The sequence below is a fragment of the Canis lupus genome, chromosome 24 (assembly GCF_048164855.1).
Source record: "Canis lupus baileyi chromosome 24, mCanLup2.hap1, whole genome shotgun sequence".
NCBI lineage: Eukaryota > Metazoa > Chordata > Mammalia > Carnivora > Canidae > Canis > Canis lupus.
This window is the reverse complement of record NC_132861.1, coordinates 29591807-29619722: the sequence shown is the minus strand read 5'-3', so window position 1 is coordinate 29619722 and position 27916 is coordinate 29591807. Positions and strand designations below refer to the sequence as shown.

The 27916-nt window shown below is 39.2% G+C and overlaps 1 protein-coding gene across 9 annotated transcripts in view; it reads left to right on the top strand.

Annotated features, from left to right (window-relative positions):
• The window catches only part of MSRA (methionine sulfoxide reductase A), a 426146-nt gene that overhangs the window by 149822 nt on the left and 248408 nt on the right, over nt 1–27916 (top strand). For 6 of the 9 annotated variants that reach the window (XM_072796098.1, XM_072796096.1, XM_072796092.1 and 3 more), the window contains exon 2: nt 19811–19879. The exons of 2 other annotated variants lie outside the window; for them this stretch is intronic. In XM_072796098.1, coding sequence (XP_072652199.1) covers nt 19811–19879 — 69 coding nt within the window. Of the gene's footprint in view, nt 1–17645; nt 17683–19810; nt 19880–27916 lie in introns of those variants that run through there. One more of the 9 variants, XM_072796097.1, reaches the window with a different exon arrangement.

Below are 27916 nucleotides of genomic sequence, written 5' to 3'. Positions count from 1 at the left end.
GAGAGTGGAATTGTTGGATTATGTGGTATATCTATTTTTAATATTTTGAACAACCTCTGTACTGTTTTCCATAGTGGCTGCACCAATTTATATTCCTATCAATGCTCAAGAGTTCTTTTTTCTCCATATCCATATCAACACTTCTTATCTCTTGTCTTTTTGATGACAGTCATTCTAACAGGTGCCAGGTGGTATCTTACTGTGTGTGTGTGTGTGTGTGTGTGTGTGTTTTAAGTTTTTAATTTTAATTCCAGTATAGTTAACATACAGCATTATATTAGTTTCAGGTGTATAGTGATTTGACAATTCTATGCATTACTCAGTGCTCATGATGATAAGTGTACTCTTTAATCCCTTATGTCCTCTACCCTCCTACACACCTCCCTTCTGATAACCATCAGTTTGTTGTCTCTAGTTAAGAGCCTGTTTCTTGGTTTGGCTTTTTTTCTCTTTTGTGTTTTGTTTTCCTCTTAAATTCTACATATGGATGAAATTAGATGGTATTTGCCTTTCTCTGAGTGATTTATTTAGCTTAGCATTATACTGTCTAGCTCTATCCATGTTGTTGCAAACAGCAAAATTTCATTCTTTTTTATGGCTGAATAATACTCTATTTTATACATATAGCACATCGATTTATCAGTTGATGGACATTTGGGCTGCTTCCATAATTTGGCTATTGTAAATAGTGCTGCTATAAATATAGGGGTACATATGTCCTTTTGAATTAGAATTAGTGTTTTTGTATTTTTTAGATAAATATCCAGCAGTACAATTACTGGATCATAAGGTAAAGGTAGTTCTATTTTTAAATTTTGAGGAACCTCCATACTATTTTCCAGAGTAGCTGAACCAGTTTGCATTCCCATCAATAGTGTGTGAGGGTTCCCTTTTCTGCATTCTTTCTAGTACTTGTTATTTCTTGTTCATTGTGATTTTGATTTGCATTTTCCTGATGATTAGTGATGTTGAGCACTTTTTCATGACCTATTGGCAAGATGTATGTCTTCTTTAGAAAAATGTCTGTTCGGATCCTCTGCCCATTTAAAAATCAGATTTTTTTTGCTATTAATTTACATGAGATCTTTATATATTTTGGATATTAACCTCTTATCAGATATATATGATTTGTAAATATTTTCTTATGTTGCCTTTTCATTTTGTTGATGGTTTCCTTGCTGTATGGAAGTTTTTCAGTTTGATGTAGTCCCACTTGTTTATTTTTGCTTTTATTGCCTTTGTGGCCTTTGGAGTCAGATCCAAAAATTTAATTCTAAGACCAATGTTAGGGAGCTTACCATTTATGTATTTTTCTAGGAGCTTTATGCTTTGAGATCTTACATTCAAGTCTTTTATCCATTTTTAGTTAATTTTTGTGTATGGTGTAGGTAGGTAGGAGAGTCTAGTTTTATTCTTGCCTATGACTGTTCAGTTTTTCCAGCACTATTTATTTAAGAGGTTATCCTTTACCCATTAAGAACTCCTTTATTGGGCAGCCCCGGTGGTGCAGCCCTGGTGGCGCAGCGGTTTAGTGCCGCCTGCAGCCCAGGGCGTGATCCTGGAGACCCTGGGTCGAGTCCCATGTCAGGCTCTCTGTATGATGCCTGCTTCTCCCTCTGCCTGTATCTCTGCCTCTCTCTCTGTCTCTATGAATAAATAAATAAAATATTAAAAAAAAGAACCCCTTTATTATTTTTTTTTATTTTTTATTTATTTATTTTTTTTATTCATGATAGTCACAGAGAGAGAGAGAGAGAGAGAGAGGCAGAGACATAGGCAGAGGGAGAAGCAGGCTCCATGCACCGGGAGCCCGACGTGGGATCCGATCCCGGGTCTCCAGGATCGCACCCCGGGCCAAAGGCAGGCGCCAAACCGCTGCGCCACCCAGGGATCCCCAAGAACCCCTTTATTGTAAATTATTTGACCATCTATGTGTGGGTTCCTTCCTTCCTTCCTTCCTTCCTTCCTTCCTTCCTTCCTTCCTTCCTTCCTTCCTTCCTTCCTTCCTTTTCTGTGTGTGAGAGAGTGAGAGTGGGGGGGGGAGAGGGGCAGAGGGAGAGGTACAGAGAGAATCTTAAGCAGGCTACATGCCCAACATGAAGCCCGATGCAGGGCTCAATCTCATGACTTTGAGATCATGATCTGAGCCAAAATCAAGAGTTGAATGCTTACCCGACTGAGCCACCCAAACACCTGTGTGTATTTATTTCTAGGTTCTCTATTCTGTTCTATTTTCCTGTGCATCTGTTTTTATGCCAATACCATACTGTTTTGATTGCTGTAGCTTTGTAATATAATTCAAAATCAGGAGGTGTGATACTTCTAGTTTTGTTCTTCTTTCTCAAGATTGCTTTGGCTCTTTGGGATCTTTTGTGGTTCCATACAAATTTTAGGATTATTTATTTTACTTCTGTGAAGAATGCCTTTCGAATTTTGATAAGGATTACATTGAATCTGTAGATTTCTTTGGGTTATATGTACATTTAACAATATTAATTTTTCTACTCTATAAGCATGAAGTATCTTTTTATTTGTATCTTTTAGATTTCTTTCATCAATATCTCAGAATTTTCAATGTACAGATCTTGTTTTGGTTATCTTAAGGCTTTTAATTTTCTATTTAAATTTTAGAATCAACTTCTTGGGGTTTTCATCTGCGTTATGTTAAACTCTAAATTTATTTGGGAGAATTTACATCTTAAGGATACCAAGTCTTCTAATCTACAAACATGGTATATTTCTCTGTTTATTTTGATATTTAAAAATTCTCTTAGTAATGTTTTCAGGCTACAGGTTATATATATATATATTTTTAAAAAATCTCCTTAAGTGTTTAATGTTATTTGATGTTATTACAAATAATACTAAATATTATTTAATACTACTACTTTAATACTACTTACATATTTTTTCAATTTCCTTTTATCTGTTGTAACTAGATAGAAATATAGTGTATTTTTGTATGCTGACGTAGTAAGTCAGTGATCTTGATAAACTTACTTATTAATACAAATAACTTATTGATAAATTCCTTAGAGTTTTTTATTTTCACAATCATGTCATTTACATATAAAGATAACTTTTCCTTATCTTTCCTTTTTTATATGCTAGCTATAGAATTTGGGTTGCTATTCATTATCAAATTCTCTTTTTAGTTTACTGAGAATTAAAAAAAATTATGAATTGGTGCTAAATTCTGTCAAGTTTTTTTTTTTAACAGCTGTTGAGCTGATCATCTATTTTTTTTTTTCTTTTTTAGTCAGTCAGTATGGTAAATTACACTGATTGCATTTTTTTAATGTTGAAACAATTTTGAATTCCATGGATTAACCTCACTTGACCATCATTATTATACTTTTAAAATATATTCCTATATTTAATATTTATTAAAGGATTTTTGTGTTCATAAGGAGGATTTGTCTTCTAGTTTTCTTCTGTCTTTGTTTAGTTTTGTTATCATGGTAATGCTGGTCTCATAAAATGAGATGGGAAAAATTCCCTCCTCCTTTATTTTTTGAAGGACTATTTCTATTACCACTGTAAATAGAAATAATCCAGCCATCTCTTCCTTAATGTATCTAGAATTTCCCAGTGAATAAGCCCAGAGTGTTTTACTTCAGATTTTTTATTCAGATTTTTCTATTTCTTTTGTCAATTTTTGTAATTTGTGTTTTGCAAGGTATGTTATTAACTTATAGCCTTTCAGCTCTGAATACATCATTCTGAATATATTCGCTGAAAAACACAGGAATTTCTTTAGTATATTTCTTTTAATGTGAGCATGGTGCTAAGCTTTCTCAGTAGAGGGCACTAGGGAGATTTTGTGAGAGGAAGAACCTCTCCTGACATTTTTGGTATGGGCCAGGGTTGATAGTGTGAGTGTGAGGACCTCCGGTGGAGCATATCCCAGCCACTGGCCCAGAACTTTAGTCCCTGTGCGACTTTACAGCTTTAGCCTGGTTGTAACTTCCCTGCATTTCTCTTGACAAGCTCTGGAAACCAGAGCTCCTGTACTGTCCACATGCTCTCAGAGTCCCTGCAGACACTCTAAAGGCCTCTTGGGTTGTTTGGACCTTTACTGCATACTCATACCACTGGTTTCTGATTGCCTGCCTTCTGGAAGGGGGCCTGTTGCTTGCTTAACATCTCCAGGTCAGTTCTGGTCTGGCCAAATCAGTGAACTTCTCTGCTATTCAGTGGTTTACCTGCAACTTCTCCAGTGAGGTTTGAACCTGTCCAAATCCATCCTTCCTTCAGTAACCTTAGCCCTAGAATGCCATAGAGATTTTAAATTGTATAGTTGCTTTTTAATCATAGTTAGTGTCCTTTATGTTAGACTTCCCCTGTTTAAACTACTATATGGTTTCTGTCTCCTGATTGGATCGAGACTTCTGCACAGGAACTATTTGAGTTGAGACTTTTGTGACCTGTGGATTTTGTAGGAGACATTGCTACATATTTACCCAGTACTTTTGCTTCTCCCTTCACTCACACTCTTCCCTATATGTTTTAACCTGGGATTTAACCAAAGTGAAGGAAGGGAAGACCAGAGTGTGAAGAATGATATTTCTCCAAGAACTGAAATTTAGCAAATAATGAGCCAAGAATATGGTTTCCTACACTACTGGAATGATCAGTTCCAACCTGACTCTTACAGTGTTTCATGGCTGTTGGCAGGGATGTTCAGAATTTCTTGAGGTACAGGAAGCACAGGATATAATAGGATCTTACTATTTTTCTGCTTAGAATAGATGCACTATGATCTTAAACTGCTATGGATGAAGTTATCCAGGCTAGTAAAAAACCTAGTTTAATATCAGCAACAATTTTGATTTTTAGATTTGATTTTTATTGCCATAGAAAAGGGGAAAAACTATTTCTTAGAGATACCACAGTAAATAGAAATAATCCAGCCATCTTCTTACTTCAATGTAGTTAAAGAAAACAGCACCCAAATTCAACCAACCAAACAAAACCCCATCAAAATACAGAACATTTTCTCCATTGCAGTTAGGGCCTTTGGCATGAATTTAAAGTTAGCTTTCCTGGGAATTTTGGAAAAACATTTTTCTTCATTGTTTTCATAAGCCCTATGAGGCAGAGATATAACTTCCCCAAACAAAACAGCAGGAAAAGCAACTAACAATCCTCTGGATAATGCAAATGAATAAAAATTGCCAGAATTATTTTAGAAGTGCTAAAAGCCTTACTCTGATCTTTTATACACTATTCCTAGGCTTTAGTAGTTCAGGAATGCCTGTTTTAGCAATCCCAGCACACTAGGGAATGAAGTTTGTGGAGAAAATAAATTACATAGAGATAGTCTCCAACTTAGAAATGGATCACATTTTCTGGAGTTGATTTGTAAAGCAGCTACTGAAATAACTTTTTTTTTTTTTTTCTGTAGAAAACAGCTCTCTGAAAAATGGTTTTATTTCCTGGTTTGTATTATCAGTTGTTAATTACTAAAAATTACATTATTTTTCCTTTATTAGAACATGTTTAATGTATTAGTTATCTACTGCTACATAATCAATTATTCCCAAACTTAGCAGCTTAAAAGAACAATCACTTATTATCTCATAATTTCTTTGGGTCAGGAATATGGGTGTGGCTTAGCTGCGTGCCTCTGGATCAGTGTCTTTCATGAGGTTTCAATTAAGGTATCAGCTGCGCTGCATCTTCTGAAGTCCCAACCAGGGCAGGGGTTGGGGGAATCCGCTCTCAAGTTCACTGAGACTGGGATACAAATGAGCTTGAGAACGGTTCTTCCCCAGCTGAGCCTTTGGATGAGACTGCAGCCCCAGCCAACACTTTGATTCCAGCCTGCAGGAGAACTTGAGCAAAAACTACCCAGCTTTACATTCTTATCTGAAATGAGATCACTGCATCTAAAATGTACCTCATTTTGAAAGTGATTCTTGTGCAACAAGGGATTTTTTTTGTTCTCTTCTCCTTGGGAGAAAACGTCCTTTCCACAGTGATAAAGTAGAGATTTCTTTCTATAGTTGAGTTAGTAGTTGAGCAGCTTGGAAAAGTAGGGAAAATGTTTTCTTTTCTCTATTTGCAGCCCCTAACCAACTTGACCAGTATGAAAGGGTGTGTTCTTGATGTTTGTAGGGTAGAAGGTAGAGTATATTTTCACAGTGAGGCAGTATCCCAGAAACAATGTTTAGACTCCTAGGAAGGAGTTCTATTTGAGACTCATTATAGGTTGAATAGGCCCTTGTGGGCTAGCTCACTACGATTTATAGCAGCATGTTCCTGAGAAAATGGATTCTAGATCCTAGATGTCCATCTTATAAACATACTTTTGAAATGCAACTCATTTTTAAGTTGGGGACTTGCTTATATTTCACTGGGTCCTCAGCTACCTTTCCACATTTTGAACTATTAGCCTTTTGGGAAGATAAAGTGACAGAAAATAGAGATCACTATAATTCACTCTTAGCACTAAGAGCCTGGCAGACCTATCAAGACATAATCTTGGTCCTGATCAGATTTCCTGCAGGGCCTGCACTGAAGTCCCTTTATAGTTGAGTTATGCCAGGCTATAGTCATCTTCTCCTTTTGTGGGATTCTGGGGTCTTAATTAGGTATTTCCAAAAACACTTGATCAGATTTAGTACATAAAATGGTTTTGGCCTGTCTTACACCTCCTTTAGCCTGTATCTGTACAGAAGCCAATGGCCTTCCACCTGAGAGAAATACCATTCAGGGCCCTGAGTGGGTTAGTGGAAGGCTGCTTGCCTTGGCTTCCTGCATACTTGATATTTTCAGGCATGGCTCTCATTTTATTCAGCATTACTCCAGTCAATCATTAGGGAATTCAACTAGAAATCAGCCCATCACTTGAATATCCAAAGGTCTGCTTGAGCATATATTCAAGGAAGAGAACTAAATAGGCTTTGCATTGCCACCTCCAAATCTCTATCCCTTCATTAGGTTAGATGAGCAAAGGCATGTCTTAAGAGCCATCCTTATCTCCATATAACTCCCTTGAGTTAAGATGTTCAGTTTTGTATCACTCTTTCATGGGAGACAAGTATTAAAAAAGTCATAAAATGCCTTTCTATGTCATTTATAGAACTGTAGTTGAAGATTGTGTCCACTGTGTTTCTTAATATGAATATGTACTGGGTCAGCCAGTTTCCCTTAATCAGCCATGTGACTAAGCCTGCTCTCTCAGAATGACAGATCCTTAAGTGAAATTTGTAGAGTAGATGAGTTACATGTGCTGCTTCTCTAATAAGAACTGGATTAAAAAAAAAAAACTTCACTGACTTATTGAAAATCAGTTGAAGCCTTCATAGTAAAAACTTCATTTATCTTTTTTGAGAGAAATAGAAAATGTTTCAACCACTTTTAAAATTAGGAATGGTGAGCATAATCTCTATTCAGTAAATCTAAAATAGATTTTAAAATACTCTTATCTTCTATTGTGGAGGAAAATTACAAGGGAAGAGGAAACAGGATGAGAAGCAGGAGAGACAGAAATAATTAAAATATGTGTCAAATTCCAGAAAGGCAAAATACTGGCTTTCTCTCTTTTTCTCCCTCCCTCTCTTTCCTATAAAAAAAATGGTAAATCTGGAAACACCTTTTATTTTAAGTAAACAATGTTTAAATTTCATCCAAAATTTGATTGATCCTCTTAAAATCCTTTCCCTTTTAAAAAGAGGACAGCTAACATATTGCTTTGGAGAATGCTGATCAATTTTAGGGAGGAAATGTAATGATATCTATATCTTGAGGACTTTTAGGATGCTGTAAACTACAGAGAATTTGAAAGCTTGTTGCAGACGGTTTTGCTGAGATCCAGGTGAGATCGTCTTTGGCATTTACCCCAGGCTTAGATAAAATGTCATCATCAGGCTGATCCAAGCTCAGAGGTTGCTTGCCTGCCATTGACCACCTTGTGTCTCATTGTGGCCCTCTGCCCTGGGAAGAAGCCCTTGGGTTGCAAGGGTAATCACTGGGTAGTGAAGACTGGGGACATTTAAAATAATTTTTTATTTCTATTTTTGAAAGTGTATTACATCACACGCACCATAGTTCAAAAAGTAAAGTCAGAGTGTTAGAAAAATTAACTGTAGCACATTGTACACATTATCCTGTTCTTTGATTCCAAATCCTCCTCAATAAATGGTGCATTTTGTAGATCTATGTCTATACCTATAAAGTTGTCTCATTCTTTATAATGGTTGCATATTATTCCACTGCATGGATTATTTAATGCAAAAGGTTGGTGCCAATCGTTTTACAAATGATTCTGAAACAACTTTATACATGAGCACAATGTACTATAGAAGCTAATCTCTAGTGAATCTTGTTAATGTTTAGTGTTAATGTTCTATCTCTTTATCAATATCTTATTCCCCTTAGAATCTTTTGTCTCTTTCTCCTTACCCCCAACAACAGATAATAATTTAATAAATGGAAAGCTTATTGATTTTAATGGAAGCTAAATTGATATTTGTTTGTATCTATGACTCTTCCTCTTTCTTGCTAGAATCCCATATTTAGCTATATCTCCTTCATTTTTAATGTAAGAAGAGAGTTGAGACAAGTTACATAGGCTTATAACAACATACTCTGTTTTTGATTAGGAGCTTCCATTTAGAAATAAAGTAATAATTCCTTTTCATGAAAGAGCAGCAACAAGAAAGCAGACAGATCTGACCTTACCCTGTAGCAGGCCCCTTTGTAGTGCTGATGGAGAATGTTGGGAGGAAAGGTTGGTGTTGGTCTGAAACAGATTGCAAGGGGAGGTCTGGGCGGGTCAGGCTCAGCTGAGCAGAGGGCCTGATCATTTATCACTGTCAGAGGGGTGGGGGTGGAGGGAGGAGGAGGAACTAGAGCATCTCTCCCCGTTGGCTGATTGACAGCTGACAGCACCTCATGCAACCTCCAGGCCCACTATGTGCCATTGAGGGGCTATGTGCTTCCTGCTGAAGGCTGCCAACATGTTCACAAGGAGGAAGAAAGAAGGCCGGCTGCATGCTGTGGCTGCCCCATTTCCACGTGGCGTACAGAACCATTTGTAAAAGCCGACTTAATGGTATTAGAGGCATACAGCTAGGCTCCAGAGTGATACCAGCACTCTAGTAAGGGTTGAGGAAACCCCTCTGTGGTCTCATGCCTTAATCACATTCACAGGACTTAGATACTCTGTACAACATTGATTACTTCAATGTGGCAGAATTGACATTGACAAATGCTGGGGAAATAGTAGATAATTTTGCTTCGCCTATGAGTAAGGGACCAAAACAATGCAGCCAGGGAAGCTGGGGTCCCCTAGAAGTCTTTGAAGGGCAGCATTTAAAAAATAATACTAAAAAGTATGATTTCTGCATGCCCCTTAAGAGTTTTTTTTTTTTAAGATTTATTTATTCATGAGAGACACACAGAGTTATGTTAACATCGATCTTACAAATCCAAAATATGTTTTAGGATCAACAGGAAGCATGCACCTTAGACTAAAAGAAAAGCATTGTGGGGGCAGCCCGGGTGGCTCAGCGGTTTGGCGCCTGCTTTTGGCCCAGGGTGTGATCCTGGAAACCTAAGATCGAGTCCCATATCGGGCTCCCTGCGTGGGGCCTGCTTCTCCCTCTGCCTGTGTCTGTGCCTCTCTCTTTCTCTGTGTCTCTCTCATGAATAAATAAAGAAAATCTTAAAAAAAAAAAAAGAAAAGCATTGTGATTTACTGTCACATTGTTCAGTACCACTATTTTCAACACTCTTATTCACAGAGATGTCATATTCATCGGGATGACATATAGATTTTAATCCTTAAGATAAACTTATTTTATTTTATTTTATTTTTATTTTTAAGATAACTTTATTTATTATTTATTTATTTATTTAGATAACCTTATTTTATTTTATTTTTTTTAAAGATTTTATTTGTTCATGATAGACATAGGGGGAGAAAGAGGTAGAGACACAGGCAGAGGGAGAAGCAGGCTCCATGCAGGGAGCCTGACGTGGGACTTGATCCCGGGACTCCAGGATCGCACCCTGGGCCAAAGGCAGACGCTAAACCGCTGAGCCACCCAGGGATCCCCTATTTTATTTTTTGAAATAAATTTATTTTTTATTGGTGTTCAATTTACCAACATACAGAATAACACCCAGTGCTCATCCCGTCAAGTGCCCCGGTCAGTGCCCGTCACCCATTCACCCCCACCCCCCGCCCTCCTCCCCTTCCACCACCCCTAGTTCGTTTCCCAGAGTTAGGAGTCTTCATGTTCTGTCTCCCTTTCTGATATTTCCCACACATTTCTTCTCCTTTCCCTTATATTCCCTTTCACTATTATTTATATTCCCCAAATGAATGAGAACATATAATGTTTGCCCTTCTCTGATTGACTTACTTCACTTAGCGATAACCTTATTTTAAATGGAAATTCTATTCTCAAGATTAGCTAATTTTGTTGTCATTAGGAATTATCTGTGTTATGAGGGGGCAGGGAGATTTTTATAAAAGTCAGGTGGAAATTGTCTATCAATTAATATTATATGCATGTCACAGATGCCTAAGTTAGACATGGTTCTTAAATGTAACTAATGGGGCACCTGGGTGGCTCAGTGGTTGAGTGTCTGCCTTTGGCTCAGGTCGTGATCCCAGGGTCTTGGGATCAAGTCCTGCATCAGGCTCCCCACAGGAAGCCTGCTTTTCCCTCTACCTATGTATCTGCTTCTCACTCTGTGTCTCTCATGAATAAATAAATAAAATCTTTAAAAAGAATAAAGTAAATGTAACTAATAGCATTACAAAGTAAAAATGAAATTTGTCTAAAAATGAAATAAATGATGATGGAATGCTTTATTGGAATAATGTAGCGTGGGAACTCATGCTAGTCTGGTGATAGTGGGGTAACAGGATATGTTAAGAGCTGTAGGCAGTGCTGCTAATACAGAAGCCTTGTGTCGGTTAAACCTGATCAGCAGCCCTAGAAGTTGGTGGTCTGTGAAGGATGAAGAGAAGGCAGACATTGTCTTACTATTTTTGTGTCACCAACAACAAACCCAGTGCCTGGCACATGACGAGTATTCAGTAGTTGTTTTCTGAACTGTGGTGTTATTGGGGCAGAATGTGGATCCCTGTGCTTGGACTTACTGAGGAAGATATGCCCTAAGTCCCTCTGCCAACCTTCATTCCGCCTCCCCTCACATACCTATTTATGAGTTCACTTGCTTGCTTATGAGCCCTACCCAGGTGAGGAACAAGTCCGAGATGGCCCTCATCACAGAGTGTCTAATGGGCCTGTGATACACCTGATTTGAGTTAGTCTAGAAGTCCTAGGACAGTTCCAGTGCTCATTACTTAGGGTGCAATATCTTAAGGAGCAAGCCAGAGAGTTCATGGTATTTAAAACTGCAAAGAAAAGGGCGCTTTGGTGAGGTCTTATGTGATTAATCAGGAAATAATATGCTCATTGGTTACTTTCATTTAAGAGAGTTTTAGGCTTTCTCTACTCAAAACATTTAGATTTTATAATTTTCAAGTAGACCTAATAGGATCTAGATTTCTTCTATTTCAAGTTTGCCTTTTAGTTTTTTTCTGCTTATTGTAGTTTACTGATTATCAAGGAAATATTTGCTCAAGAAAAATTTGGAAATGGATAAAAGTGTAAAGATGGAAGAAAAATCAGCCATAACTCGGCATATACACGCAGCCACATAGACTGTTGTACCGTTCCCTTCTGGTCATCTTTCTGTGCCTTTGTTCTTAATTGAATAGGATCCTTTTTTAGTATCTTGCTTTTTTCCCACTAAATTCTTATTCCTATTTCCTGATGCCATAAAAAAAAACTATTTATGATCATACTTTAAAAATTACCATGCAATATTCCACTTTAAGATTGTGTCATAATTTACTTCATTATCTCCTTTTTGTTGGGTCATTTAGGTTGCTTACAGTTTCTCACTATTATAAATAATTCTGTTGTAAGCATCTTTGCACACCTTTGGTTCAGTTCTAATTTCCTAAGGTAAATATCTGTACTTAGAATTATTAGGTCAAGGACCTAAATGCGTTTGATGGTCTTGATGCATATTGCTGGATGGCTTTCCAAATAGATTGTATTCTATTGTATTGAATTCTCACTTCCATGAGTTGCATCTGAGAAGGCCCGTCTCCCTACACCTTCATTGGTACCTAGCACTGATTTGTAAATTTGCCATTTTCATGACTTAGAAATGATATCTCAATGTGGTAGGGATCTACTCGTGCATTTATTTGTTATTTATATATTTAGAGATTTTTCTATCTGTGATGCCTTTTCTGTCATTCTCCACTTTCTCTGTGGCAGTGGGATGGCTGTGGCTGTCTTTTACAGAATTGTGGAAGCCTTCTTTGGCACATGGAGAAGTCTTTCTGATGTCAGTTTCTAGGGGCCCCAGCTTGCCTGGTGCACTGTTGTTGTGGGTACTCTGTGTTCACTTTCCCTCACTCTCCAGGTCAATCCTGTGGCTTCTGGGAACACAGGAGCATAGTAGGACCACTCTAGGTCAATTTTTCTTAGGAACAAAAAAGGACCTGTGTCTGAGGGGATGTGCATATGGTGTGTCTGCTCTGGGTTTGTAGTCACACTCGTGGTCTTGTGCACCGAGCAGACCTCAGAAAATATAGCAGGCACTTCATGAACAACAAGAATGTCCCATGCTTGCATCATGTCATACTCTTCTTAAAACACATTCCTATCTTCAGCTCTCTGACTCTTTCAACTGGAAATCTTCCCTTAGGTTTCTCTCAACAAGTTTGTGGTTAAATAGAGATTCTTAGTGTAAGATCCATGAAATTTATCTTTGCTCCCACAACACCTAGTATCTGGCATGTACTAAACACTCAAGATGTAATTGCCAAAAAAAAAAAAAAAGATGTAATTGCCAGTGGGTATGAGCCAAAGACCTCACCCATAAGTATTAGCTTATGCTTCATCAACATGTGTTATTGTGTAGGCTGGGGTTTAGGAACAGGTAAGAACCTGCCTTGTTCTGCCCCATTCTGCTCTGACATTGTCAAATTCGGGCTTCTGCCGCGGGACCCTGGGAGGTTTGGGGGCTGCCTGAGCTGGGGCATTGGCTCCTTTACTGGCCAAGAGATGCAGCTTAGGTTTGCTGTGCACAGAGCAAAGAGAGAAGAGAAGGAAGAATGGTGTTGGTGGGTGGGATTTAACTGGAGGAAGGACAACGATCAGGGCGTGAGGGTAAAATCCTGAATGGTATATAAATTCTTTTCTTAGAGCTACAATCTTAAACTGTTCCATCTGATTTCTTTTGCTTTTTGTATAGCTCCCACTTATATATAGTTGTTGGTCACCACGTGAGGAAGACAGTGAGGGTAGCCTTCCCTTCCTCCTTGAGCTTTGAGAGGAATGCTCTCCTCTTTGCCCACAGCAGTTGAGGACTTTTGTCTCATTTCCAGCATTGCCTTTACCAGAGACTCCTTGCTAGCCTCTCCTAGCTGCAAATTCCATCTGCCTCTAGCACGCACCTCAGCAGTCAGTAAGAAGGACCCAGACTTCTCTGGACATAGGATAGGTGGAGAGTAGAGGTCGGCCCGCAGGCTGAGTAGTGTCCCAGCAACTTGCCCACTGCCTTGTAACTGCCCAGCCTTCCTCTCCTCACATGCAGAGTACACTTTTAGGGGGCAAAACCCGTTCTTGGTTGACTTTCACCTCAAAACATCACAGTCAGAAGTTATAGAAAATTATGTAAAGGGCCACAGTATATAAGAACAATATGGAACCACAGTGCCTCTAGAAGCACCATTACCTCTCTTTTCCTAGTGGACCTGTCCCATATTTCAGTGACTGGGTGACAGATGCATCTTTAGGACTCTGGCTCCTCTTTCTCTACAGTCAATGCTCACAGTAATCAAATCAAATCATGCTATAGAGGGCGCCTTGGCAGGACTAGGGCCCAGAATGCTTTGGTCAGTGTGATCCAGGGTCCTTCTGCTAGAGGCAGGAGAGGCTGGTCAAAAGCCAGGGCTTGGGGACCAAATATGAAACCTGCTTAGTTCCAGTCTGACTTGTACCTTGAGACCCTGGGAATTTGTGACCTGGAGAAAAAGCCACAACGAAACAGACAATGAGAGGCAATGTGAGACTATATTTTGTTGTGGGCTTGATGGATTTTTGACAGATTTTTATTACCACACGAATAAAGGTACTTTTATTACTCTAGCCCCAAACTGAAGCTAATCACCACCAATGAGTTTTGTAGCAGCATGAATGATGGGTAGTAACACTTGAGAAGTATAGGCTGGGTTTTTGCAGGGTTAATAGCATGACTGGGAGGAGCTTCCATTGTTAGCTGACAAGTAGGCTTTAGTCGGACACAGGGCTGTTCCAATCCTGGGATGGTTCTAGGTCCAGTAGTTGAGTAAGACTCCCTACTACAAGGTTAGCAACAGCACAGTTCCTGCAGTCTTGAATTTGGTGGTGTTGCCATCATTACCCAGACTGGAGGAGATTGGCCCTACAGGAGAATAGTCAGGGTCTGGGGGCCCACCCTCTAGTCCCTCACTTCCATGCCATTTACCTGCCTCATTTCCGCTCACTCTCCTCACTCGGAAGATAGAAGTTTTAGCTCTCTCTGTTTCGGCATAGGACATTATGCTAATCACTGGTTGGTTTATGTCTGAATTTGTATTATTACAGATATATTATTGAATAATTTCATTGTATTATTTTCAAAGAAAACAGTCATAAAGCTTCAAGTGCATTAGATATTCACAAAACAAAAGAAAAAAAGAGTGCTCATGTCATCTTCTAAAGCTTTTAAACATGTCCCCCAAATCCCCTTCAACATCTCTCTGATAGTTGACTTTGACCCAATCTTGCTCTAATTAACCTCACTGCTCCATAAGCACTGGGCTTTCAAGATAAATGAAAATCTATTCCTTGTCCTCATATACCCTTGACTGAGGACACGTCATGGCCATCAGCAGAGGTTGTCCTCCTGGAGCATGTGGCTTTGGAATGTGCCCCCATGGAGTGGCGGCAGGGATATCTTCCCGTTTAGCCAGATTGGAGGCATCCACCCTGCTGTGGCTGAGCAACAGATGTCCCTGTCATTGACCCTCTCCCGTCTCCATTTCATGCTCTGCCGGTAATCAATAGTTAGTATCCAATGAATGAATGATTTTTCTGTTTAGTCAGTTTGATTGTTCCTGTGGTGACATGTGCCACCAATTTTGAAAAAAAAAAAATTATAAATGCTCACTAGGTTCCCAAATTAGCCCACCCCTCCCCCTAGTCTTAATGACCTATGTAATGTGTTTAAAGGATCTCTGGTTCTTTGGCTCCCAAATACTTGCCTCAGCAGTTTCAATAGGAAAATACCCTCAGAAGCTAAACCTCAATTTCTAGTAGAACTGCCATGGCTTGATTTTTAAGAACTCACCATTCTTACATCATGGAATGGAAGTAGCACTTAGATTTCCCCCTTTTCTTTTATCCCTAAAGCTATATATAGAGTTTTGGAGATTTTCAAAGGATTTTTTAAAATTGCAATTTATCATATAGAAACAAGAAGGAAATGGCTTCTTTTTTTGTCCATCTTTCTGTTTTATTCACTTAGACCAAGAATGACAAACCAGGGGCACCTGGGGGGCTCAGTGACTGAGTGTCTGCTTTTGGCTCAGGGTGTGATCCCAGCGTCCTAGGACCGAGTCCTGCATCAGGCTCCCCGCAGGGAGCCTGCCTTTCCCTCTGTCTATGTCTCTGCCTCTCTGTCTGAGTCTCTCATGAATATTTAAATAAAATCTTTAAAAAAAAAAAAGGAATGAAAACCAATTTCATCACATATGCACATATATCTAAATAATAAGGGACTCTGTGGGATGGTAGGTTAAGAAAAGATTTCCTGGTCCCATTTGGAGATCAAGAAGGTATGCTATGCTTGATTAGTGATGTCTGCTATGAGCACGGAAGTAGAGGAAAGGTATATCATGTGCCACGAACTTGAGTCAGGAATGACTAAGTCAGGAATGACTCAGATCTTGTGAAAAATAAAGTTGACACATAGATGAGAACACTATCTAACAGTTAGGGGGTGTTTACTATGTGTCAGGCACTGTTCTAAGTGTTTTACCTATATCAAAAAATTTAATTCTCAAAGCAGCCAACAAGGTAGGTACAAATGAGGAATCTGGTATAAATGAGTAAACTTGAGGCACAAAGAAGTTAAGTAATGAAGCCATGTTCCTACAGCTAGGAGGTGGGACGTCTGAGGTTCAAAATCAAGGCAGTCTTGATCTAGAGCCCGAGTCCTTAAGCTGCTGACACTATGCTATCTCTTCTTGGCTAATGCTGTGTCTTTGCTGTCCAGGAACTGACTCAGCTGCAGTTCAGAAGAAAATGCCAAATTAGCTTTATAGATCCTGTTACTTTGGGCCTTGGGCTCTAGAATAAAAGATAAGACAGGATCCAAGGGGATCTGAGCATCCAGGAGAGGGTTGCGTATGAACTTCCTCCTTCCTCTCCACTTCCAGTAGCATTTCTAGTCTTCCTGCCTCCACAGGCACTGCCACATTCTCAGATGAGGGTAGGTGAATAATAGGAAGGGGAGAGGTGAAGACATTTATGGAATGGAACAGAGAGGAGTTCCTTGGTCTCTGGCACCTGAATGGGAAAACTTCTTTTGGGTGGCCATTTTCAATGATCATTTTGTGTTAGGGACAATTGTACATATGAAGAAAGATATGTCTTTAGTGTATGCAATAATATATCCTTCATAGTGGCTGAAGAGAGACCTTTTAGCATTGTTTATGTCTTCCTTCATTAATTTAACAGCTACTTATTGAACACCTGTGCTTTGTGCCCTATTGAGCAGGGGCTATCAAAATGGTGACCCAAAGGAGCTATAAGCCATGTCCTTCCTGTGCTGGTAGTCTCCTTGTCCAGGTAATGACTAAGTGTAAAGTGCAGCTCTGGTGAGTGCTGTAGAAAATCGTTGGTCCCAAGAAAGCATTAGTAGTAGAGGGAATGAGGGACTCAGGTGGTCGGACCACATGGGTCCTCGAAGGCCACATTAGAATTTTGACTTTAGCCTAAAAAGCAGTGGGAAGCCATGGAAGGTGGGGGAGGAGGTTGGGGAGTTTGTGTCATAGAGTGACTTTGTCTTTCTTTTTGAATGATTAATTGTGTTTGAACTGGTAAGAGTGGATTGGAGAGGGGACATAGATGACCTAGAGGTATTTATAGGAATCCAGGCAAAGAGACCATGATATAGGCCACAGTGGTTTAGTGGTAAAGGGAAGAAGTGGAGGGATTCTGGATGTCTGGAAGGTAAAACTAGCTAGGTTTGGTGATAGATTAGATGTGGATAGTGAGGCTTCAAGAACAGGCAAGGATGCCTAGAAAGTAGGACAATAGTCCTATTCCCAGGGGTGGGGTTGCTGGTAGGTGGCCATGTTTGGAGTGGAAGGTCATCTTGTGTTGGAGGTGCTTTTGAGATTAGAAGTGATGTCATATAGGCTACACTTTTCATTGTAAATGTGTATTGTTTGGGCCGGGCTATGAATAAGCCTTGATGGGTTGGCCTGGGAAATCAAGTACTATGGGAAAATTTTTTTAATACATAATTTTGTTGTTTCTTAAAAATCTGAACAAACATATTTTCATTTAGAGAATGAGAATCTAACAATGACAAAGGAAATTATTAAAGGTAAATATCTTGCATGATCTCCCTTGTTGTTTTCATTCTTGTGTGTTTGTCTGCTAGAGAAACATTTCCCTTTTCCTATAAGCATTCATATTTTAATTGTCATTGCAGTCTACATCCAGTGTTGTAATAGGATTGTTTCACTTATTATCTCAAGTATTTTTTCACATTTTTATATGTCTTTCAAATGCCCTATTTGAAATATGTTGCATAATATTACATGTGTTAGATAAATCACAAATTATAATTTTCTAAGCAATGTTAGTACTTTTGGATTTGAATTGATTTTAAAATTTTGTTATTACAAGTAATAAATATTATATGTATCACCTTCTTTTTTTTCCTCTCGTATTATTCCTTTGGTTGAATTTTTATGAGTGGGATTAGTGGATCAAATAGTTTGAATGGATTTACAACTCTTGATGTGTGTAAAGACAAACATTTTTAGAGCCATAGGCAGGCACTGTGGGGTGCTGACCATAGAATAGAACTGTGACTTCCATGTCAGGCCTTATCACATTTCTTTGGATTCAGCAACCAATGGTTCTAACGATATCAATGAGTGCTTGACAAGGTCCTGTGGTCACCTGGGACCTGGGCTGGTCTCTTCCCTCCTTCCAATGTTTTCTGTTACTAAGATAGTGCCACTATCCCTGAAGAACCAGTGAGAGTCCCTGAATTGATGGTGTCCTGAAGATGTTGTCTAAACTCCACTGAGCCTCATAAGGCTTCAGGTTCTAAAAGACTTGCAGTGTGCTGTAGAGGCTGCCTGGAGTTCCAAGAGTTTGGATTAGGTTCTCAAGACCTTCCATGCCCTGGTCCCTGCCTACCAATCCATCCTTCATTGCCACTGCTTCTCAACATATCACCTGTACTATGCCCAGATGAGAGTCTTCTGGCCTGAGCTGATGCTTCTGTCACATCCATTCTGGCTCTCATTCAGGTTGCTTCCTCACTCTCTGCCTTTCGAAACCCTGCCTCTTCTCTAAGACTCTGCGCTGGTTGCACTTCCTCCACATTGCTGACTCTTACCTCCCAGCTTGCTATTTCTCTGCTGTGAACTCTTTCTGTACCTTTAGTCCTCATTCCAGGACTAACAAATAATTGTAAGCTTTCTGATAAAGTTTGACATTCTTACCTCTTGAAGGTAACCGCACTCTCCACGAGGGCAGGAACTGTGTCCTACTCTCCCTAGCCCCCTTAGAGCCTAGCTCTAGTGCTGAGCCCTATGCCAGTGTTCCATAAATCTAACAGGACCCAGGACATCACAATATATGTATTAGAGGACGCAGTGTCAAGGATTTTCAGCCATTCTTTTCATTTTCAACATAAATGCCCATATCAAAAAATTGCTGAGGATATTAGTAAAATATACTTAGATGGATCATACTCAGATATGCTCTGTCTGACTGCAGTTTGGGGGGTGATGAGAACAAGTTAATGCTGGAAAACCATAACCTGGTCACCTCTTATTTCTAAGTTCTTAATATGCACAGGGTGGGAAGGATGATTGGCAGAGGGAACAAGGGTGGATGAATATTAGTAAGAAGCATTGGAAGGAATATCCCATCTGGTCTTTAAGAAGGCAAATATCTTTGGCTCCTGGAAACAGTGCTTGAATTGTAGTAAAATGGTGTGTCCTGCTATTCTGTTTTTTGAAAAGTTGGCTCCAGTGCTACCCTGCTGTCTTCACAGCTCACTTCATTGATTAGGTCAGTGTTTTGATAATCAGGAGTCTTCAGATGAAGCCTCCCCAATTTCCCCTGGAGCCCTGAGATTCCCTTGTTCTTCAGAGGCTGGCCTGGTGCAGTGAGGCCTCTGGCTAGGAGTCAGGAGTTTTGGGGCTGGGCTGGCTCTGCTGCCACCAGCTCTGCACAAGCTCAAGCCTTGGCGTCCTCATTTGTAAAACTACATGCTTGAAACTAGACCATCTCTAGGCTCTTCAGTAACTGAGATTAAAAACAAAATAATTGAAACTCTCATAAAAGGGTAAACTTTGGTGCCATTTTTAACTAAAAATGAGAAATAGGCTCTTTGACACATTTAATGACATGTGTTAGTATGTGTGTGGAACTTTACACTTAACTTGTATTTCTTTCTTTCCTTCTCTCCCTCTTTTTTTTTTTTCTAGCCAAACATCATGTCAATGGCAATAGAACAGTTGAACCTTTCCCAGAGGGAACACAGATGGCTGTATTTGGTAAGATATCAACTCTGAAAGAAAACCCAAATTGTGTGCAAAGACTAGTGCCAAATTTCTGAGTTTTAGCAAGTGTCCTCAGGGCTTCAAAATCTGGGCTCTTCTAGATATTTACAAGTCATTGGAGCCAAAAAAACTATCGAGTTCTTAGAATTTCTGGGATCAGAAAAGCTTATTCTATAGAATTTAATATGCTTTCTTTTCTCACTTTGCAAACCAAATATCAAACTGTGTATTTGCTATTTCTTACGTCCACACTGTGAATTAACCTGATAATTTACAGTTTTGAGTTTTTCTTTCCTAGAAGAGTTTTTTTTTTACCCCGTACATTGATATGTAATTTTGTCAAAGGCTGGGGTTCAAGTAGTTTTGAGTTGTTATTCCACAAAAATCAATCTAATTGAGTAATTTCTTCTTCTTCCATTATGAACTTAGCATAATCAATTAAAACATCTTAAACAGAATAAAGTCTAATCTCGGAGTATATATTTACGATATACAATTATTTGGTTGAGCAGAACTCTATTAGATTCCGAATCTTTTGGTGATGAGGTCGTTTTTAATTCATGGTTCCTTCCTTCCATGTTGAATGTCACCCATACTTCCTTCAAAATGTCTCTAACCTGGCACTTATTTTGCCTGCCTACCTCCTCTTCTCCCTCCTTCCTCTGTTCCTTCCCTTTTCTTTCTGACATCCTCTTCCTTTTAGCCTCCGCCCTCCCCCCATCCCTCCAGCAATACACTGGGCACCCCCCATGGCCTGTCTCTACTTACTCTTTCAGGGATTACTGCCTCTGTCCTCTGGATTTTCATTTTCTCCTAGCTTCTGGATCCTTCCCATCAGCACTTATACAGATTCTGTGATCTGTCCTATTCTGAAATCCTGAAGTCCTCTGACTTTATACCTTCCTCTAGCTTCCATTCTACCCTGATCTTGATGATGGTCTCCTACAAGGGCCTTTGATGTAAAACTGCTTTAAGCATGGAGGTGTCTTTGAGCTGGAAATTAGCCTCAGGATGACCCATCTCTAAATTAGCCTATTCAGGATATAACATTAGCTTATTCACAGAGATGGAACCAGAATTAGTAATCAATGATGATTAACAGTTGCAGAGTTATGAAACAGGGAGCTAATTCTGCCTAGGTGTTTGTAAATCTTGCTCTGTATGGGCTGTCACCTTTTAAAATACACTGATCAGTGGTTAGGAATTATTATGCTCAGAAATTTAAATGAAGAATTTGATTTTGGAGTAAAAGAACATAATGGACACTCTAAAAATGTGTGCTAAATATTTAATTTGTTAACTTTCCTCTGAGGACTTATGTTCAGATGATGCCATTTTATTGGAGTTGTAGGTTTAGGATTGTTCCCAGGGGATGGCAGATGTCACATCAGTGCTCAAAGGGTTATTTTGATGATCTTTTTGTCTTTCAGATTTTTCATCCCCAGGCATGTTAGAAATTCAGTTCCATGTCCTATTGGGAAATATAAAACAAGACTGACCTATCTTAGCAGGTTTCCCTCTGTTGTGTTATTGGAGGAAAGCTTCCTTCCCACAGGAGAGCCCCAGCACAGGCAGGCAGTGATGTTCAGCCACAGATTTGGAAGTATCAGTGAATAAAGCTCACTGATGAGATTATTATTATTATTTGTCTTGGTTTTGGTGTATAGGGGTTTTCCTAAGAATCCTAAGCCATGGTCTTCAGTGTTTGGCTTTGGGCTTTGGGCAAGCACGTTCCCCTCTCCAAGCCTTGGTTTTTTTCACCCTATAGAATAAGAGGGTTGACAGGGTGCTCCGACACTTGCTCCTTTGCTTCTACATCTTACATATTCAAGACCGAAGGCTCATCTGGCAGCATGCAGTCCTCAGGAAACCCACTGTGAATGGCTAAGGTGTGTGGCTTTTAAAAGAGATGAATCATGTTTAATTTCTACAAGTGCAGAATTCTATAGATCATAAAATACAGTATCTTTTGACATCCAATAATTTTACATTATTAGAACTGCAGTTTGGCTCTTACACATGCTTAAATTAAGGTCTCTATTTGGGTTAAGTATGTGCAAGCATTTTATATTAATGTTTTAAAAACTGTTCTCATTCCCTGTTGTCCACCTGGCCTGCAGTAGAGAGAAGCAGCAGATGGTTCTGGGGGTGGGCTTCTCTCATTCTGGGTTGTTTATAGCTCGACTGAAAAGGTTAAACCAAGTATATAGCACTTGGCTCTTTGACATATGTTGGACATTTAATCCTCCTGGCACCTCGAAAGGCTGGTAGGAGTATGTAATCCTCTTCGCAGAGTGCTCACGTGACTTATCCGAAGTCACTCAGCCAGTGATATGATGGAGAGAGAATTTGAGTCCAAGTCTAACTGACCCTGAAGCCCACGCTCTTTTTGTGATGCCCCCTGACTCTTAGTACTGATGGAGGAAGCCACGGGCAAGTATGGTAGATGCAGAAATGCCTTTCAGCTGGATCTATGCACGAAAGCATGATTTCCAGCCAAGCCAATTTAGCAAATTGATTTGTAAATTTCTGTGAATTCCCAGAGTGCTCTGAAGGACTCTTGAGTTACAGCTTTTGCTGGGAAAATAGTATTGGAATGACTTCTCCTACTATTTATCATTTTCCCCTATTTGATGTCAGTAGCATTTGTTGATGTACAGGAGACTGTCTTACATATACTTGACTGTGAGTTCACCAAGGCACCAGTGGCACTTTCTATTTGTCCCAACCCATTCTTCATCCTTGCAAATTTTAATATTTTATGACAAAATAGTATCACCACTTTCAGTTTTATTGTCTATTGTTTAATCACTTGAATGTACTTTACAGAATGCTGTCTACATAGGAACTTTCAAATTTAATCCACTCTGAAAATGGTCATTGAACTGCCATTAGGCATTTAGAGTGGATAACGTAAGGAAGTGTAGCGCAAGGGACAGGGTATGCTCCACTGTGAAAAACATATGAGTTTTTGTCATTATATCAAGTGACCAAAGAATATATAGGTGGTCCTTAGTTTCTGATATATAATCTTCACAGATTATTCTTAGGCTAAGATGTTCATTTTTTTTCACATTTTCTTTCATGGCCCATTTGTTAGTCCTTGTCTTGTTTTTGTGTGGTCACAGTTCTTAAGATTCTTTGTTGCTCTTTCTGTACTCTGCACTTTAGGACAATGATAATGAAGGTAACAGGCTTTGCTCGCCCAGTGGGCTTCTCCTCGTCTGTGTATGATGCTCTCTTTCAAGTCAGCAGGAGCCTTTTTCCCACAAGCTGGAGAAGCAGAACTGAACATTTTGCAATTACTTAATGTCTTTGTTCCTGGTGGCTGAGAGTGCCCTATGGCTATTGTCCCTTTAATCCTACAACAGCCCTGTGAGGTGGGCACTATTGTGCACTGTTAGAGACAGAGAAACTGAGGCACCCAAAGATGAAAGAAATCTGGTCAAGTGGAGGGAATGCTTTCCCAGGCACGAGGACATCCATATTACATTTGCCAGCATGCTGTGCCTGACTGAGAAAGGTTCTCTCTGGCTCTCAATAACTTAATGAAAGTGACATCCCGTTGGCAGTGAGCCACTCCATCCACGCAGAGAGCACAGGCTCCAGCTTCTCTGTTGTGGTGGTTTTTAAGCACCGGACAACTTTTCATTTTATTAAAAATACTGCGTAGTCAAGAAGATGTCTCATTTCAAAATAAAATAAAAACCTATTAATTAAGGAAAATGCAGAGAAGTCAGGAGTTGGGAAGATTTGTGAATTTGGGAAGATTTTTAGTATAATTTTAAACAAATGAAATACTTGAGTTTAAAAACTTTAAAATACAGTACTTTACCATAAAATTTATCATTCAAAGTAGGATGCTTCTGAGAGTGAATGGATGCTGTTAAAATTATGTTAAAACAATGAGGTACAAACCTGAAGGACTTCAGACAACTGGAGTATAATGTCCCCCAATAATAAGAGTGTATATTATAAAATATTTTGGCAAGAGTAATAAACACGCATTGAGTAAAGTTGAAATTGAAAAATAATGAATGTAGATATATTAAAGGAAGTAAACAAATGAAAAAATTACAATGTGGTAGACCAGACTTACATTCTATATAATCTAATATCAACAAGTTTTACTAACTCCAAGATTTTCTCAATATATATTGTTATATTCTTTCTGAATGACTTGAAATTGAAAGTTAATTTAAATTTATAAAACCTGGTTCATAGCTCTTTAGTGAGAGATAGGGAATTGATCTGATTATACCCTTGCAATTTTAATACGTACTACTAGCATCTACTGATGTAGGGTGATGAGTTTTCTGTCACTAGAGGTATTTAAATGAGAGTGGTCATTCCTAACCAATTGAGAAATGGTATTAAATAGCCTATAAGAGCCTTTCTTCTTAATTAATGAGCATTTACTTTATTTCAGAATGTTAAGCCTTTTTGAAAAAAAATAAAAAAAAAATTACTTCTAATGAGAAACCCTTTGATCCTATCATTTAGAAACCCACACCGAGGCTGTTTGCTGCAAGGTAAGATTCTGCAGTGAGGAATCTTAATGTATAGGAGTTGATACCAGGGACAATAGCAGAGGTATCTCCATGAGTTCTTAGGGTGCGTTTTTTAGGCTCCCACTAGTCTGACGGCAATGACCCTGTGATCTCAAACCTTTGTAAAACATGTTTTCTTTGTCAGGTTCTCTTAGTGCTTCTCAAATGAGAGGGAGCAAAAGACAATCCAAGATATCATGAAAATGCGCTGATGACCTTGTTATAGCCAGGGTGCCAAGAATTCCCCAGACTGTTTCTTGAATAGATGTGTGGAAGGACTGATTCCAGGGCCGGGGCTGGTGGCTGGCATAAACCTGCAGATGCACCTCAGTCCAGGGGCCTCACCTACAGCACCCCAGAGGAGAATGAGATCAGTGTCTGTAAGATGAACCAATCGTAAGACATCCAAGACATCCCCCTGCCCCCCCGCCCCGACTTCAACTGGAGGTGAATTTTGAAACAGCCACAGTTATTTTGTCTGCTAGCCAAGAAAACAGCATTGAAAGCAGCAGGCAATATGTCAGACTTCAAAGGAAAATATATTGGTGTCTCATTGGCTTGAATCCAACATTATGTTGGTAAATAATCAAATCCCGGTGTGGCATATTTCTCCCTGAACCTTGACTGAAAACCATTGAAGACCATTCTGTGAGCTGTGGAGTGGCAGTCACTCATTCTAGGAAGAAGGCCAGAAAGAATGACTTTGAAATGTGTTTATAATTAACTAAACAATCTAAATTCACAAGACTGTTAGAACAGCAGGCTGCTAACTGGTGCAAACTTCTTAAGTGATGAGGCACTTGGGGAAACAAAAACAGGCCTTCCTCCCATATAATCTGAAGCACCTTTGAGGGACAATAATTGGTCATTTAGGGACATGTTTTAAGATATATTTTGTTTTATATGTCTTTCTCATGTGTGCTATGATCTCAATTTTTATTTTTATTTTTGAGCCTGAAGAGGTCAGATAATACAGGGAAGGAGGAGGAGACCTAGCTGAAAATCCCATTTGGATTGTGTGGCATTGCTTAGAATGGTGCAGCCCACCTGGTCCTGGTCCAGAAAAACACAGCTGTGGAGTTTGAGAGTGTATTCTGGGATGGGGAGGGTCAAAGGGGGATATATTTAGAATATGGAAGCTGGAGTGTGGGTGGGGGTTTCTGTGCTCCGAGAATGGAACTGAACCCACTGTAGAAAGGAGTAAATCCGAATCCAATAATGGTTGGTTATCATGCATCCACCAACCTCAACCATTTGGAATGCATGTAAGAGCCAGAAAATAAGTCCCCCTTGCCACACACACACACAAGAGCTGTGGAGTAGTCTATAAAGAATTCCAAATCCACAGAGACCTGTGCAGTCAGATATGAGTCTAGAACCAGCTCCTTACCTGTCCTAAGCCCCATTCCTCATCTGTAAAATGAGGGGAAGAATGTCTACTCCATAGGGTTGTTGTCCGAATGTCATGAGCTAATATGCACCAAGGCACTTAGAATAGCGGTGACGGAATTGGCTGTCAGATCTCAGGCACTGCTGCTCACAGGACAGCCAGGGAGGTGCTCCCCAGGGGCCACCTGGTCTTCCCAGTCAGAGCACACTCTGATCCAGGTCCCAGGCGATTGACCCCAACATTAGTTCCATTTGATCCATAATCTGTTTTGCATAATACCTGATGAGTCCCATAACTCAGGGATTTTGAAGGATAACAGATTGCATTAGTGGACAACTAATCTAACGTTGGCCCAGTACTGACCAGCCCTTATTAAACTTCTGTTAGGCCATTCTCATCATGTTGCTAAATGAGACTGGCTTCATCTTTCTGAATCAATACAGAGCTCTCAAAAAGTACCATGATTTTCCTTTGGCCTCCACTATTGAGTTGATCAGTTGTGTTATCCTAGTATATAGTGACCATCCAGTTGACCACCTTTTTTTTTTTTTAAGTTTTGAAAATGAAGAAGAGTTATATAATTTATTTTACAAATATGGCAGTAATTTCTTAAATTCCTGCAGAGAAGATATGCTCAATAGGATGTGCAAAAGAAACAATTATATATCTATTGTTTCTCTGTGAATTAGCTTTTTTAGAAGAGAAATGTAGATATGGAGAATGAAAAAAATTAGAGTTAATTATTATTGAATTTAACTCAAGTAGCATTTTTTAGAAAAATACAGAACCCCATATTGCAGATAATATAAAGTGGAATATTCTGTCTCTCTCTTCCTCTTTCCAACCATTTATCCTGGGCTTTGTTATAAAACAAAATAAAGGAAAACAAATAGATACAAGCAAAATAGCATACATTAGAATGAGGTAAATGTTAGACCAAAGAAGAATATGAAAAATGAAATATACCAGTAGTGCATGTGGTAATATAATATAATTTATAAAAGTTGGCCACAAATTTGGCTCTATATTTTCTAGCAGCATTGTGAAGTTCAGTCAGTTAGTCGTATGGTTGGTTTCAGTTTTTAAAACTTGTGGTAAAATATGTATAATATAAAATTTGCCATTTTAACCACTGTTAAGTGTATGGTTCAGTGACGTGAAGAACAGTTATACTATTTTGCAACCATCACCACCATCCATCTCCTGAACTTTTTCATCTTTCCCAACTGAAATTCTGTATCCCTTAGATAATAATTGTCCATTCTGTTTTCAGCCAGCCCCTAGCAACCTCCATTCTACTTCACGTCTCTTGGAGTTTCACTACTCTAGATATCTCTGATGAGTGGAGTCATTCAATATTTATCCTTTTGTGACTGGCTTATTTTACTTGGCATAATGTTTTCAAGGTTCATCCATGTTGTGACGTGTTGGAATTTCCTTCCTTTTTTAAGGTCGAGTAATATTTCACCAGATGTATATGCCACATTTTGTTTATCCATTCATCATCTACTGAAGGAAGATGGGTTGCTTCCACCTTTTGGCTATTTTGAATAAAACTGCTATGAACATGGGTGCAAATACCTCTTTAAGAGCCTACTTTCAGTTCTTTTAGTGAAAATACTTTTAAGTGAAATTGCTGGATTGTATGATCCTGTGTTTCATTTTTTGAGGAACTGCCATCTCATCTTTTTACAATTGGCTGACCATTTTACATTCCCATTGGCACAGCACAAGGATTCCAATTTCTTCACATCCCTGCCAGCATGTGTTGTTTGTTAGTAGGCATCCTAATGGGTATGGTACCGAAAATCTACATGCTTGGGGGAATCCTCAAAAAGTAGAGTCTAGATTCTAGAACCAGAATCTAGAATGAGAAAGAAATTTCTTTCAAGGATATGTATAAGGTGGACACTGTAATATAAGACAGTTAACAGTACTACTGATAACCCTTTGGAGTGATTTTGTGAGCTGTTGGTTACACCACTCTTCTCTTTGGGCTCCTGACATTCACTAGGGAATATTTGGTCCACACATCTCCATAGGCACCACAGTGTGCTTTTCTGGTGGGCTTTGGCTTAACCCATAAATTAC